Raw genomic sequence first — 17310 nt, 5'->3', positions numbered from 1 at the left:
GATGGGCTGGCATTTCAAATCCATGTCAATTCAACAAATTTCAGGTGCTGATTTAAGTGTACGATACCTTCTCCTAACGGCACAAATCCCAAGGTTGCTATCAAACCCTAATTTTTGCAAAAATTTGGGGTCCACAACAAAAATCGTCCTGCTGTCCATCAAATCTAGTTGAGATCTACTGAGATGTTGGGATAAAGGCCCGTTTTCACCTCTATGTATAGTACACACACACTATTCAGTTATACATGTGAATGCACCCTTATATGCTCCAAGTATAAATACATTTTATTCTTTGTGTGCCAACATATTGTTGGCACACTCAAATCTAATCATACTTTCACTCTTTGTCTCTGACTCTCGGTGACTCTCACTCCTCAAACTGTTGCTCATTCGCAGCTTAGCTCCAACAACTGGTATCAGAGCATAGTTGGTGCACACTTCCCGAGTCGACAAACACAACTGACAAACGATACACAGTCAACAAATGAAGAGGCCAGAAATTTCTTGACATTGGACCTCGGGAAATTGGGGTTTTTTCATACATCGATAAATTTTTTCTCAACTGGGTCAGATTCGCTGGCATTTATGCACTATTGGACCTGAAATTTTGGGGCTTTGCGCAGAATTTGGTAAGTTTTTGCAGTTTTTGCATGTAGGGTGGCTGGTTTATGTATAAACAGCAGAGATTTTTAATGTTTGAGGAAGAACAGCAATGTGTTTGCTGGTTCAGCTTGTGCTTTTGCAATCCAGGGCATTCACACTTGTGCTCATGATAAAATGGCTGCAACTTCTTCCAGTTCAGACATCAAGAGTTTGATGGAAATCAAACGGTTTGATGGTCATGGTTTTGACCTTTGAAAAGACTGTATACGGGGAATATTAATCGTAAAGGATTGTGAGGATGCTTGCAAGAAGATAAACCCGCACAAATGTTTGATGCAGATTGGGCCAGAGTTAACAAAAACGTTGTTGCTTACATTAAGATGGGTGTCACTGATGACATCTTGACACACATTAAGGGTTTAGATACATGTTATGCAATATGGAAGAAGTTGAAAACTACCTATGAGATCACCACACCTGTTAATCAGGTGCATTTAATGCACAAGTTGGTGAATATACGACTGGATGAGTCAAAGCTTGCAGCTGAGCACTTGAGTGCATTTACAAGAATTTTAAATAAGCTCAAGGATGCAAATTTCAATTTTGATGATAAATTGAGTGCGATCTTTTTTATCATGATACTACCTGATTCTTGGGAGACCTTGGTGGTTTCTCTCAGCAATAACCCCAATCTCTCATATGATGGGGTCAGGGGTTCAATCTTGAATGAAGAAATTACACGTATGTCTAGTGGAGAAGGCAGCAACTTAGCTTATAATGTAAGAGGCAGGGTTGAAAAGAAAAATGCAAATGCAAGACAGAGAAACAAAAGCAAAAGCAAAGGAAGGGAAAAGAGTGGCATTACTTGCTATCACTATGGTCGAAAGGGCCACAAGAAGCCTGATTGCAGATATTACAAGAATAAATAAGAGAGAAAGAAGAATGTATGAGACAAAAAGAAAAAGGAGGATAAGACAGATATATCTGAGACAGCCAAAGGCAAGGAAAAGGCCAATGTGGCCTTCGGAGTAGTCATAGAGGAGCTTTCGGATTCAAAGGCTGATGTATTATGTGCAGTTGATTATGATGCCCTTGTATGTCACATACACGATATGCAAATTACCAAGGCTTATGTGATTGATGCACTTTTGATGGTTGATGATGGTGTCACTCAGACTTGGATTGTAGACTCTGGTGCCTCTTTCCATGTAACTCCTTGCTTGGAGTGTTTTGCTATGTTCAACGCATGTAGTTACGGAAATGTGTATCTTGGAAATAACCATGCTTGTAGCATTGATGGGATTGGCATTGTACACTTGTCTTTAGATAATGGGCAAGAGCTTGTGTTGAAAGATGTCAAATATGTACCTAGCATTAAAAAGAGTTTACTATGTGTTGGTCAGCTTGACTTGCACGGTTACACTACACTGTTTGGTGGTGGTTTGTGGAAAGTAAAAAAGGGTTCCATCCTTTTGCAAAATTAACCAAGAAGGGCACTTTGTATTGCTTGCACTGTAAAGCTTTGAATGACAAGTTTCTTGCAGTTGCTGAAATTGGATGTCATTTGGAGCTAGAAAGGACTTGATGTTCTTACCTCTCTAAAGAGGGTTGATAGAAAAGACTCTAAACTTGACTTTTGTAATGAGTATTAGTTTGGAAAACAAATAAAAATTTCCTTTTATTCTGGTGTTTCTTGTAAGTCCAATGTGTTGGACTTAGTGCAATTTGATGTTTGTAGTATGCTTGTGAAATCGTTGGGTGGTGCTGCATGTTTTATCTCCTTTATTGATGATTGTTCCAAAAAGATTTGGGTATACTTGTTGAAAAAGAAAAGTGAAGCGTTTGCTGTTTTTAAAACTTTTCATGCATTTGTGACCACTCAGACAGCTAGAAAGCTGAAATGCTTGAGAACTGATAATGGGGGTGAGTTCACATCTACTGAATTCAAGTCCTTTTGTGACTTCCATGGAATTCAGAGGGAGCTTACAGCTTCTTACAACCCTTCTTCAAATGGGGTGGTTGAAAGATATAATAGGACTTATGTGAAAGAGTGCGTTTCATGCTGTCCACTGCTAATCTCCCTCATGAATTTTGGGGATAGGCACTTAAAACCGCGGTTCATATTTGCAACCACTCTTCTAACAGGTCCTTAAATAATGGCATCCTTGAGGAGGTTTGGTGTAGCAAATCGGCCTCATATGACCATTTACATATACTTGGCTGTGATGCTTTTGTGCATGTTCGAGATGAACTAAGGAACAAACTTGACCCAAAATCCAACAAAGGCATTTTCATGGGCTATGGTGATGAGGTTGAATTTGGTTACAGAGTGTGGTTACCTTAGTCCAAGAAAATTATTCGCAGCCGTAATGTTGTGTTTAATGAGGCCAAATTGCTGAAAGGTACTTTAGCCTATAATGAAGATATGAAAAAGGTCAAATTTCAGAATTTGCAACCACCTATTAATTTAGAGGATGAGCCTCATGGTGTTGTACCACAAGCTGAACCTGATGATCAGGCGGTTATTTTTGAGCTGGATCATGATGGACAGCAAGTAGGAGCACAAGGAGGCCATGGACAACAAGACAGACTTGCTAATTTTGAAAATGCAAGTGCTGGTAATGAAAATGAAGGTACTGTATAGCATGAATAGAATGCTGAAAATGGCTTACAACAGCCAATAAATGTCGAAAATAATATACCTCCAGATGTAGACCCAATTCCTGAAAATGTTGATAATTGGGTACGCAGGTCTACACGCGTAAGAAGACAACTACATAGATTTGACCCCTCCTTGCATTATGTGATGCTTACAGATCAGGGTGAGCCTCTCACATACAAAGAGGCCAAGTCATGCGAATTTAGTAGTAAGTGGGAGCTAGCTATGCAAGAAGAGATTAAATCTCTATATGCTAATGATACTTGGGATCGTGTGTCGTTGCCCAAAAGAAGGAAGCCTCTTCCAAACAAATGGGTTTCCAAAGTAAAGACAGTTGATGGGAAACCCAAGTACAAGGCAAGACTGGTTGTGAAAGGGTATGCATAGAAGGAAGGGATCGACTTTCAAGAGGTCTTCTCACCAGTTGTGAAGATGACCGCACTACGTGTGCTTTTTGCTCTCATTGCTGTATTGGACTTAGAGTTGTACCAAATGGATGTAAAAACAACTTTCTTGCATGGTGACATTGATGAGGAAATTTACATGAAACAGCACAAGGGCTTTATAGTTCCTAGAAAAGAGTAGATGGTGTGTAAACTAAAACGTAGCATGTATGGGCTGAAGCAAGCACCACGACAGTGGTACAAAAACTTTGATGCTTTTACGCTATCTCATAAATCATTGTTTGTATATGAAAAAGGATACAGATGGCAGCCCTATCATACTTGTTTTTTATGTGGATGATATGTTACCAGCTAGGAAAAGAAGGACTAGCTTGGATGCTCTCAAAAATCAGCTAAAATCAACTTTCTTCATGAAAGATTTGGGGAATGCAGAGCAGATTTTGGGCAAGAGGATTCGCAGAGATAGAATGCGAATTTGTTGTTTTTGTCTCAAGAAAAGTACAGTAAAAAGGTATTGGACAGACACGGTTGAAGCTAAGCCTTTTGGGGTACTCTTACCTCCTTATCTTAAGCTTAGTCAACCCAACAACCCAAAAGATGGCATGAAAGTAAATGCTATGAAGGGAGTCCCTTACGCATCAGCTTGTGGCTCTCTTATGTATGCAATGGTTGCTACTCGTCTAGACATTGCTCATGCAGTGAAAGTTGTTAGCAGGTTTATGTCAAATCCTGGCAAAACACATTGGGAGGCTGTTGAGTGTATTCTTCGATACGTGGGGTACACAAAGAAAGTGTATTTACTATGGGTAGGGTGCATTTAGTTTGCAAGGTTATTGTGATGTAGACATGGCAGGTGACTTGGACTCTCGTAGGTCCACCAACGGCTATGTCTTTATAGTTGCTGGTGGGGCTGTTTCTTGGTGTTCCAGGTTGCAGAACATTGTTGCACTAAGTATCACTGAAGCTGAATACATATCAGCTATTGAAGCTTCTAGGGAAGCTATATGGTTGAGCAGGCTTGCAGATGATCTCGGAATTGTTGAGATATTTGTAATCACACCTACTTTAGTCCCTTTGTGAGAAGCAGTGAGGGCTCAGGACTAGAATCCCATATGCACAGTAGGAGAAAGTACCACCACTCAATTCCTATAATGCATTGTACTTGAACTCTTTTTCTAATGCAATGATAGTACTCTTTTCTTTCCAGTAAAGTGTCATGTCACTGTCAATACACAAGATTGTGTTTATGAGTCCAAGTCTCAATCTTGGAACCTAATTCACTTGTGTAACAATTTGTCCTAGTCAGGGTCAACGTCTTCATGAGTTTCTTTTTCCTCTTTCAACCTCCATAGCTTCCGCATCTGCCATGCTCTAGATCGTGCGTATTTCACATGGTATCAGAGCTTAGTTGAGCATGGCCCAACTCTCCTTTCACTCCTCTCAGCTCCTTTCCATCTCTTCTCAGCTCAGTTTGAGTACTGGACCCTATCTCCAACTTCATTTGTATTTCTACCTTCAATGAAGCTTCCATGGCAGCCATAGACAGCAGCACCCTGTCAGTTTGAAGCTTTCATATCTCTCTCCACATGCCAAATCTATCTAAACTTCCTTTTGGAGAAGTGTTTCTCTACTTCCAAAGCTCCTTGCTGGCACCTCAATCATTGAGATTGGGCAACTATAGCTTTAGCATTGCCTCTTTTCAGAGTTGCTGCCATAACTGTGTCTGTGGACAGCACCTACCTACCTTTGTTGGAGCAGCCATATCTCATCAACCAGGCCATATCTCTTCGAGCCTCCTTCTCGAGAGTTGTTCTTCAGGTCAAGGCGCAACTTCTTGGCACAAAAATCAAGGAGATTGATGCACACCATGCTCGGCATTTGCATTTTCCCAAATCTGGGCGCAGTTTTGATAGCGACTACTTTGAAGGCTTAGATCTCTCAACTCGAGCATAATGAGTACAAATCCTCTTAGGGGGAGTTAGACCCATTAGTGAGGGTCCTCCATCTCAAAGGGTTTGAGCAGATTCAACCTATGGAGCGCGTGGGAGCTCATTTACCAGTGCTGGTCCCTGTTTTGACAGGACAGCCATAGCCAGTTACCTTTAAGCTCATTTTTCCTTCATTTTCTCTCTCCTACCACTTAAACCAAGCCAAGGCCACTCTAATCTGAAGTTTTGAGCAAGTATTCAACCATCAAATCAGTAAGGAAGGAAAACTATGAAGAGTTTTTGAAGATCATCAAGTCAAACTCAAGCAACAAACATAAAATTTCAAACTAGTATCTTTTGATACTTCACTGCCATTGCTTGTGTCTTTTGACACATACAAAGATCAACTCATTCCTGGTTATTCTCAGTCATTTGAAGCTAATATGCTGCTGGTCTCTCAAGTCGAACATGGGCAAAGATTCTCCAACTGCCCATTTCAAAGGAGCCGGATTTCATACCTGGCAGACCCGCATCAAATTGATCCTGATGAAGAAGAGCCTTTGGGCCATTACCACTGGAAAAGAAAAGAAGCCTCGTGATGCGGATCTTGCTGTCACTTGGCAAAAAAACGATGGTAAGGCTCAGGCCATTATCAAACTAGAGCTAGATGACAGCTATATCCACCATGTGGATAACTGTGAGACCTCACAGGATACATGGAATAGACTTGACACCTTGTTCGGTACACAGTCTAAATCATCAAAGTATGGTCTCTTAATTGAATTTTTCAGGCTTGAAATGAAGTCCAGCACATCACTTGCCACACATCTAAATTACATGGAAGGACTTCTAACCCAACTTGCAGGAATCAACATTAAAATGGAAGAAGATGTTTGCATCGGTGTTCTACTTAAGAGTTTGCCTCCTGAATATAATAATGTATCAACAACTTTAATCAACATGCCAAATCCTGAACTTGCTGATATCCAGACATCATTGTTAGAGGAGGAAAAGGAGATAAAAACTAAGGAAGAACCAAGTACCTCTAGAGATGAGTATGCATTATATGTTGGCAACAGGTACAAAGGCAAGAAGGATCAACTCTTCTGTGACTTCTGCAAAAGGACCGAACACACATCGAGAAGTTTTGCCACGCCAGAAAGAAGTCCCAAAAGGCCTATCTAGTTGCAGTCAAAGAAGAAGAAGAAAATGGAGCAAAGGAAGAAGAAGAAGAAGAAGACCACCAGGAGAAGGACAAACCTCATCAGTCCTTCTATTTAGATAGACTTTTTTAGTTTTGTATTTCTTAGCCCTAATACCTCAAACATAAACTTGTAAACTCCTCAGTTATCCTTGTACTACAGCTTCTTTACACTTTGTGAGGTCCCTGCTACAGCCTCTGGTGTTTTTGCCATGTTTATGGTGTGCCTATACTTTGCAAGTGTTGCTTTCACTAAAGCCTCTACACACTTTGTACTTTTGGTTGTGATTGAGGAGGGGTGTTGAGATATTTGCAATCACACCTACTTTAGTCCCTTTGTGAGAAGCAGTGAGGGCTCAGGATTAGAATCCATATGCACAGTAGGAGAAAGTACCACCACTCAATTCCTATAAAGCATTGTACTTGCACTCTTTTTCTAATGCAATGATAGTACTCTTTTCTTTCCAGTAAAGTGTCATGTCACTGTCAATACACAAGATTGTGTTTATGAGTCCACGTCTCAATCTTGGAGCCTAATTCACTTGTGTAACAATTTGTGCTAGTCAAGTTCAATGTCTTCATGAGTTTCTTTTTCCTCTTTCAACCTCCATAGCTTCCGCATCTGCCATGCTCTAGATCCTGTGTATTTTCACAGGTATGTCTATGGGTACTGATGTTTTGGGATGTGATAGCCAGAGTGTTGTGTATCTGGCTAAGAATGCCATGTATCATTCATGCATAAAGCATATAGATGTGCGATATCACTTCATCAGACAGATTCTGGAAGATGGTCAAATCACATTAACCAAGATTAAAACACAAGATAACCCTGCAAATGTTCTCACTAAAAGTCTAAGTAAAGCTCAGCATGAGCATTATATACGACTAGTGGGAGTTGGTTAGAGGTTCACTTCGGATCTTTAAGTGGGAGGTTGTTGGGATAAAGGCCCGTTTTTACCTCCGTGTATAACACACACTATTCAGTTGTACATGTGAATGCACCCTTATATGCCCTAAGTATAAATACATTTTATTCTTTGTGTCACATCTAATCGTACTTTCACTCTTCCTCTCTGACTCGGTCACTCTCACTCCTCGAACTGTTGCTCGTTCCCAGTTGAGCTCCAATACTAAGAATGGTTGAGAAATGCTAAGATCTTTCGAGACATTACCACAGAAGGTGAGAGAAAGCCAATGTGAGAGTGAAATCTGATTTTCTTCAAGAGGAAATCTTAAAATCTCTATGCTACCTGCTCCAACCTGCATTTCATGCAATCACCTACTACCAAGCACCTCAAGAATGTTGCCACCTACTTAGCAATATTGTTGTCCCTTGAAGGTGTCTCCCTATTGTCCCTGCCTGTTGAGACTCCCAGATGGTTGTCTTTTGCAGCAGATTGTGCTCTATCATTGTTCTCTAATCGGAAAATGAACCAACAGCTGCCTCTCTCTCTTCTAGGCTATAAACTAACCGAATGGCTATGATCCAAGCCCCAAGAACGTTTTCTCAATTTGCATGGGTATTTTTGCCAAGTGGTAGTTTTCCAAACCCCTTTCTCAACATTATCAAACTACTTAATTATTTTCTAAAATTAAATAATCCTGAAAATTAATTTCAGCACTTCTAACCCACCCCAAAATTTAAAAATGTCTATCCAACATTAAATTAGTTAGGCCATTTGCAACATGGAGTAGTCCCCAATCTCTCTTGACCCTTAGATTGACATCAATTAATTCATTAATACTAGTCATGTTACTACTGACACTTACTGGCCAAACAACTATACTAGGGTTAAAATTGACACACCAACAAACTCCCAAAGCCTAGTTGGCATAACTTATTACAACTTTTGCCTTTGACACCCACTGCATTCTCAGAGTCCTTGGTCTGTTACCATGAAATAATTGCCATGTCATCACATGTGCTAAACAGCCTTACACATTTGATTAATAACTTAATCAAATGTTATCACCAAGATTAAAGCATCTTAAAATTTCATGTCTCCGTGACCTTTGCAGCAAGACACAAGTCACATAACTCCCATGTGTCATTTTTCTATATAGAATCCAACTCTAATTGCATCATTATCATGCAATGCTCACTCTAAGAAGCATCATTAAAAGAAATGGGCTCTTCATTACATACTATAGCAACAAGAGCTTGTGCAACAAAATGAGACTGACTATTTCCAATGGCTATCCGAGTTTTGACAGGAAGAGAAACATGTTTCTTGTCTTACAAAGTGTCTAACAGCCATCTAGGAACAAATTTTTCCTGTGCAATGGCAGCCCTTTCATGATGGACAATATTCTCAGCAATATTGTGATCAATCAGCTGAATTTCAAGCTGCTTATTTTCATCCAATACTGGCTGATTCTACTGGTGCACCACCTCAAGAGGTGGCTAGAAATGAGCATTTTCAAGTGCATTATAAAGGTAGTAAACTATCAAACATGTCCATTGGTTCAACAAGTGACTAGTTTTTGCATTCAATGAAGTATTGACCTGCATTTTCAAAAAATACATCTCTACTCACAAAAACTTTATTCATAGAGGGATGATACAAGTGGTGCCCAAGGTTGTCTCCATGCATAGTACAGACTGATCCGTATGGTACAGTACGTTATATATCCGTATGGTTTAGTACGAAAAAATGAGCACTTTTGGTCACTCTCCTTCAAGCCTACAACTTTCTTTTTTTTCTTTCTCCTTTCTTTTTTCTTTCCTACTTTTTTTCTTCTCTCTCTCTCTCTCTCTCTCTCTCTCTCTCTCTCTCTCTCTCTCCAAAATTCCATAATTGCACTAGTACCATGTACGAAAGATTTCATATTATACCATACTTTAGGTGTCGTATATTACATATTAGTACCATAAGGTACCAACTTAATGGATACTTCTTTTCCTATTCGAATTGCACTTTGGAATGAGCTAAATGCTCCTTGCACTAACATGATTTTCCCATGAGATAAGATTATTTGAGATTCAAACAAATTCTCAAACTTCTCTCTCTCAAGCCCACACTTCTCTTATTTGTATGGTCATTCATGTATCATGTATGACCATACAAATACCATACTTTGGGTGTTGTACCTTACATATTAGTACCATAAGGTACCAACTTAATGGATACATCTTTTCCTATTCGAATTGCACTTTGGGATGAGCTAAATGCTCCTAATACTAATATGATTCTCCCATGAGATAAGATTAATTGAGATTCAAACAATTTCTCTCAACCTTCTCTCTCAAGCCCACACTTCTCTTATTTGTATGGTCATTCATGTATCATGTATTGTGTATTCACTCCCATCTACGTAGTTGTAGGTAGTAGTAGCGTATGTTGCGTATGCAACATTAAGTTTTGGCATGTTACCCTCAAGTGTTCCCTTATATACTATAATATCATTGCTATTTAGACTTGAAACATCTACTCTATTATCTTTAGTCTGAAATAATCAAGATAATTTTTTTTCGTACTAATATCATACCGTACCTTATAAAATCTTAAGATACCATTTAGTATCATATTTTATTGTACCATACCCTACCTTTCATACCTGACAACTATGGTGATACCCCTTGCTTTTTGCACTATAACCAATGAAATACATCTAATAGCTTTATCCTAAAGCTTTCATCTCTTTGGCAGTTGTATCCACGCATACACTATATAGCTAAAGATACGTATATGAGAGGATTGGTTTACGGCCATGCCAAGCTTCATAAGGCGTACAATCACTCAAAGCTTTTGTGGGGCCACAATTCAGAACATACATTGCACACATGATAGCATCAAGCCAAAATTTTGCAAGCATTTATTGTGTGTAAGCATATCACATACCGTTTCCATAAGAGTCCTAAATTTTTATTGCAACCACACCATTTTGTTGAGGTGTATGAGGCTTAGTACGCTGATGTATAATGCCTCTTTTAGCCATGCTGAATTCACATGATGTATATTCCCCCCCTCAATCTATACGGAGAGTGACCAACTTACAAGCACTACAATTTTCAGCCATGCCTAAGAAAGCTCTAATGCAAGAAAATACCTTCAATTTGTGCCTCAATGCATACATCCAAAATGATGAATCATGCATCAATGGAGGTTACAAAATATAAGAATTCTGGATTTGAGATGTGTAGATCCACAAACATAACTATCTACAAGAAGTAATTTTTTATCATCACACATAGATCCATTTATTGGAAATAAAGTGCGATGTATTTGCCAAGAATGCAAATCGCACATACATTTTGAGTAGGTCCTTTCAAAGGAGGAAGATCGAGCACCATATTTTTGCTTCTCAAACAAAGCAAACAACCATAGTTGAGATGACCAAACTAAGTATGCTGCAACTAGGTGTCATCCATAATAGTGGCATCAACATGTAATGCATGGTGTGATGCTCTTCTCTCATATATATATCAAGTTGATATAGGCCATTGTATAATGTGCCAATGACAATGAGGGCATCCCCATCACTGGAACCATAGAGACTACACTGATCCATGTGAAATTTAACCTCAAAACCAGCACATGCAATTGTTGAAACCAAAAGAAAATTATTATTTATACTAGGCACATACAAAATCTTTTCAAGCAAATAATTTTTCCATCTAGTGCAACAATGGAAATCTACCCAATGCTTTGGATTGCATACGAAGCATTATTAGCACATATAATTGATCCCCCCTCCCCCTTTGTACATTTCTATATAATACAAACAAGTCACCAAAGGATGTTATGTACTTGGAGGCACCACTGTCGAAATACTATGTATTGTTATGTTCAAACACTGATAAGCCATTTGCATGGAAAGAAGGATCATAGAAACAACACACAACAAAAGAATAAGATTCGTCAATGTCTAAACTTGCTAAATGTGCTTCCGCATCCTTCACACTTAGTGAATCCCAGCAATAGTTGTTCCCAATTGATTCTTTTTTTCAATGGCAATCTTCTTCTTGTATTCCTCAATGATATGCCCCTTTCTCCTAGTAATAATTATATCTCATTCTTTTTGGCACCCTCATCCTTGGTGCTTGAAGAGTCCGAAGCAAAGGCTAATTTGCTTTTACCCTTTGAGCTTGATGGCTGCCATGATTTTCCTTTGTTCCTTTGTTCCTATGACTGCCTACAAGTGCTTGATTTTCCATAGTCATGTTAAAGCGATTCCATGAGACCAATGCACCAAATGTGTATGCATTAGCATCTCCTTTTGCAATCAAGTCAATTGTTAGTGGCAAAACTCTAGTATGACTCAAGTAGGCCAACCAAGACAATAGAAACATGAGAAGCATAAAAAGAAATCTCATCAATGTTAGTAAGGTACTCGGTTAGATCCTTTACATGTGTATTGTAGGCATCCACTAATTCGCCCTCTGTCATGTGCTCTCTCAAGTTGCTTGCACAAATAGGCTACATGTGTCTCATTGCATACTAAGTACAAAGAAGAAAGTGTATCCCAAGCATCCTTGGCTGTTGTACACAATCATGTTTACCATGTCATTTCGGGCTGCCATTGGTTGATGTGAAGAACTGAATTTTAACAAACGCAGATGCAAATGTGTACTTAAAGGTACAATAGTATGAAAAACCAAGGCAAACCTCAAAAAACTTACCATTTTGCACGCAAATGACAATGTCAGAAAAAACTAAGTAAGAATCCTCATCCTAGTGTGTGCTCATTTTCAGCTTTTACTAGTTCAGGAGGAAGATTCTAACAGTTGCTTTCTCATAGGTAAGGTGGAGACAAACTCATTCTGTTTCATAAAACTTCAGAATATCAAGAAACAAGTTTCAGAAAAAATTAATAAACAGTTGGTATTTAAGTAAATACATTGAATTAGGAGTATGAAAAATAAAGCATGGAAAGTCTTTAACTTATGTGGAACGTTCATGAGAACTTAGAAACACATTTGAACTTGAGGTAAAGACATTAATCAGATTTGAAAAACATTGGGCAGTAACTTGTAAGGTTTATGAATCATAAGAGTACCATACCATCCATCATGACTAATCAATGAACTACGCATTGTGATCAAGCCAGCTGCCATCATCCATCAAACAAAAATTGAAATGACAGGTAAACTACTTACAAATCAAAGTTTGGACAACCCTTCAAACAAGCTATAGCATGTAGGAGTCTAAAGTAAAGGTGCCAAAATATATGTTTTCTGAAAAGTAAAAGAAAGGCCAGATATACAATGTAGCTCGAATGTATGAAAAGCACTTCAAAACATTTTGTATGTTTCCTACCAAAATGTACTGCAATTTTATGAATATTAGTTGCAGACAGGTGAAGCCAATTTAGGCCCATTCACCTGAATTTATGCACCATCATCTTCGGTTGCAGCAACGAAGTTTTTTTGGACCAGTCATTCAGTTCCAAGAAGATGCTTTGTGACAAATTTCTTTAGAGGTGTTAGATGGCTGTTGGCTGTGTATTCAGCCATTTCTGGCTGTTTTTCAGAGTAATTCTTGGGCTTTGCAATTTTGAGGTTTACAGTGTTTTGTTGCAAGCAGTGTTGACGAGAGGAGAATTGCCTTCATCAGATCATGTTGTTTCATATTGATTGCATTGTTTATTGTGTTGTTTTATATCGATTGCATTCTTTATTCCTGATAACATCGGATCAAGAGTAGTAAACATCTGTCATGCAACCCCTTGCAATGTCATGTCAACAGTTACCATGTGACCTATCAGAACTGTATTTCCTTATTAACTATTCTCATATGTATTGCAACACAAATGATCAGTATTCTAGTGTGCTTTGACGTGACCACTGCAATGTGAACCAGTGCATTTGTGGCATGGGATTAGGTTGTGTAATTTGTAAATCAATACTTTTGGGGTTTTCAGGTGTGTAGCAGATAAACGTGTGATTTGAAGTGAACTACAATGGTCAACAATGCTTTGCAATATTGTTAAAGAAACTCATAAATCAAGTGATGTGCGTGCTGCATTGTTAACTTTGTGTTTTCTTCAAACAATTCTGCAACCGTAAACAGTAAATATGTCCTAAATTTGCAAAAGCGTGAAAAAGGCTGCTGGAAATTTGCTGCCATGATTCTTGACTCAATTTAGCTTGAACGTTACAGCTTATTTATGATACCGTACGATCAGGTGGATCTGAAGCAGCAGGTTTTGAGAACTGCCTACAGTATTTTCCTCCAGAATTTTCCTCTGGAAGGTAGGGAGGCAGATTTACATGTGCTACTTATTCAGTCATTCCAGTATTAGGATAGTCTCATGCTTAAGTTCTCATGCAAGACACATGCAGGAAAGGATCATGGGATGCATCTAATGGAAGCTGGATTGAGCTGTCAGGAAAGATGATTGTGCTTGCGCGTCTACTGGAGAACCTTCGAAAAAAGACAAATGATCGCATTGTGCTTGTGTCAAACTACACACAGGTTTGTTCTTCTAGAATTGATTGAGTGTTCTGTTTTCCTTTTCTATGCAAAAAAAATAGTAGTTTTTTTGGGGGGGTGTTCAGGAATTTAATTAATGTTCTTGTGAGTATAATGTATGTGACCTTTGAACTTGACTTCTTTATGCTAGACCCTGGAACTCTTTGCACAATTGTGTCGTGAAAGAAATTATCCTTACGTAAAACTTGATGGAACAACTTCAACCAGTAAGAGACAGAAATTGGTCTGCAAGTTCAATGATCCTAATCAGGTGTATGGAAGTGATTGTTTATGGCTCAACGTTAGAGATAATTGAAGGCCACAGGTATAACCTAGCTTCTTTTTTGCAGAATGAGTTCGTCTTTCTTCTTAGTAGTAAAGCAGGAGGATGTGGTCTGAACTTGATTGGTGGTAATCGATTGGTGCTTTTTGATCCTGATTGGAATCCAGCAAATGATAAGCAGGTGGTTCTTGGAAATCATTTTTGTTACATGATTAGTTTTCTGAGCTTAGTGACAAGTGTCTAAGTTGGAGACAACTTTCGGATCATGAATCAGTTGGGTTTTGGACCTTTTGTTTCAGGCCGCTGCACGAGTGTGGCGAGATGGACAAAACAAGAGAGTTTACATATACAGGTTTCTTACAGCAGGGACAATAGAGGAAAAGGTCAATAAATAAATTTAATATCATCGTTGTTCTGACATGACATGAGATCAGTTCAATAAACCACAAAAACAGGTAATTCATATGCTTGCTATTTGCAGGTTTTTGAACGACAGCTATCTAAAGAGGGCCTGCAGAAAGTTGTTGAGCATCAACAAATGAACGATAGCTATAGACAGGTCTCTATTTGCTGCTCAGCAAGGCTTGCCCTTAACCTATTGTCGATCTAATCGTAAATTTTTTCCGTTTTGTTTGTCTAGGTGAGTTGGTTGTCATCCGAGGATCTTAGAGATATCTTCAGCCTGCACCATAACACCAGGTATATTTTACTTCAACCAGTTTGTGATGACAGTTTTTGTGCATCAACATTCGAATATCACAGTGGTAAAATCTGTATAGGTCAGATATTCATGAAAATCTGAATTGCAAGCGTTGTGAAGCTGATGTCATGGATATTCCTTTGGAGTCTCTCTCTCTACCTGTTTCTGAGGAAATGAAAGAAGAAAAAAGCATTGGAGTATCAAATATGGATGATGACGAAGTGGAAGAAGACATGGATATTGGAGGGTTTTCTAAATTTGCTGGTTGTTTGGATTTTCAAAGACGATGGGAGAGACAGGTAATTGTTCTTGTCTTGAGAAGGATAGGTAGCCTAATCAGTACTCTATGTGAAGCAAATGAGCACTTCACCTTTGCTTTGAAGTGCCTATACATAACTTACATCCTCAAGGAAATTGAAGCCTCAAAAGGTTCATCTAATTCACAATATTGGAACATGTGCTTGCAAGATAAGGACATGTTTCACCAGCCAAATAGTTTGCCTGAAAAGAAAACTGGTTGACCTTATCATACTCAATAGTCTTAATTTCGTGCAAAATGTTGCAACAGTTTGCAGTAATTTTGGCACGGGTTCTACTAGAGCTTGGACATTCTTTTCAGAGTTATATGAATGTTGGCAGGCCCCTTGTGCAGTCAGTCATATTTATGGGATGACTTTGCAGCAGTTGGCCAATTTGGGGGCTGCTCCCCTATTTATAGTAGCCCCTCCATACTTGGCAGGATATCTTGTTTTGCTGATCAGCACACTACCTCCATCAGCTTGCATACTCCTCCATCATCAACTTGACCTAGTGTTCTCACTAATGCTTTCGGCTGCGTGCAGGGACTGATCAGTCCAGATTGTATTCAGCATTCCATTTTCGGATGAGTGCAGATTTCTCCTTTTATTTTGTGCATTCGTATCAGTATCTCCCTTCCCTTCTCTGTCCATGTTCATGTTGTTCTTCCATTGTGCACTCTCGCATGGTATCATCACCAAACGAGAGGACCTGGAGCAGGAACATATCGTCTGAAGGTATAGCTATGTCTCTCTTGACTCATCTGCCATCCCCGAAGTATGATGTTTTCTACATCATCTTACTTACCATTAGAGTTTGGGATACTATTCTTTGGGATGAGCTTGTCCTGCTGATTTTGGAACAGGATGCTTGACACAAGGAGACAGGACCTAGATCCACCAAAGCTTTATTGCAAGTTTAGGTTTGGAAGGGGGCAACAAGAAGGACAAGAAGACCAAGAACGAGTAGGAAGACAAGAAGGATGAGAGATCTAAATGGAAGACCAAGTTGTCCAGACTGTGGGGAAGGTACATACCTTGCTGAAAACAAGTGTCGATAGAAATATCCCTATTTGAAGCCTTCAGCCAAGAATTCGAAGGTTACAACATCCAGAACGAGAGGATCAGTCTTCATCCATCTCTTTGAGATCTAGGATATTGTTCTTGCTTCTTCCTCATCGGAGAGGGCTTGGCTTGTGGATAGTGGTGCATCATCACAAATGACTTATTGTTAGAATGTCATCCAGGCCCTCCATTCGAGAGGGGGTACTGTCACCATTGGTGATAACTCTTTGGTGCCAGTTTAAGAAGTGGGGACTGTTACATTCTTCCAGATTGTAACGACACTTATGCTAGAGCTCTTTATGTTCCCACCAGCGTTATGCTTGGTCCTTGGATAGGTACTCAGCAAGGTGGGCTCTACGAGCTCACAATCCTTGCCGCTTAGACTGCATTGACTCTTGGGATAGGCATGCATGATTTGCTCACCTAAACTTTGACTCTATACATTAGGCATTGTGGAAGAAAATTGTTGAGGGACTTCCGGATTTTCCCTCTATCACCACTTTCTGCCCTAGTTAATTGCCCCTCAAAAACGTCAGCAGCCTTTTTCAAAGGCAGCCACTAGGCAAGCTTCTACAATACTTGAGTTGGTGCATGCCAACTTGTGCAGACCTATGACAATGTCTTTCTTAGGGAAGGCCAAATATCTAATGCTTGATGTCGATGACTTTTCCAAATACGTGTGTCCCTATTTCTTGGAGTACAAATCTCGAGCCCTTTTCAACTTTTGTGGGTGGACTTTGTGTGAATTATGCCCTT

General features: G+C 39.3%; 1 protein-coding gene across 6 annotated transcripts in view; it reads left to right on the top strand.

The window, feature by feature from the left end:
* RAD54 (DNA repair/recombination protein) overlaps nt 1–17310 on the top strand; it is a 120804-nt gene that overhangs the window by 77612 nt on the left and 25882 nt on the right. For 3 of the 6 annotated variants that reach the window (XM_087670221.1, XM_087670219.1, XM_087670220.1), the window contains exons 12-19: nt 13899–13990; nt 14081–14213; nt 14362–14481; nt 14561–14674; nt 14793–14876; nt 14975–15052; nt 15134–15192; nt 15273–15492. In XM_087670221.1, coding sequence (XP_087526347.1) covers nt 13899–13990; nt 14081–14213; nt 14362–14481; nt 14561–14674; nt 14793–14876; nt 14975–15052; nt 15134–15192; nt 15273–15492 — 900 coding nt within the window. Of the gene's footprint in view, nt 1–13898; nt 13991–14080; nt 14214–14361; nt 14482–14560; nt 14675–14792; nt 14877–14974; nt 15053–15133; nt 15193–15272; nt 15493–17310 lie in introns of those variants that run through there. The other 3 variants (XR_015689324.1, XR_015689323.1, XM_087670223.1) reach the window with 2 other exon arrangements.

Source organism: Lygodium microphyllum, chromosome 28 (assembly GCF_053477565.2).
Source record: "Lygodium microphyllum isolate KBCC chromosome 28, Lygodium_microphyllum_v1.1.10, whole genome shotgun sequence".
NCBI lineage: Eukaryota > Viridiplantae > Streptophyta > Polypodiopsida > Schizaeales > Lygodiaceae > Lygodium > Lygodium microphyllum.
Note: the sequence above shows the minus strand (reverse complement) of the source record. Positions and strands in the feature narration are given on the sequence as shown.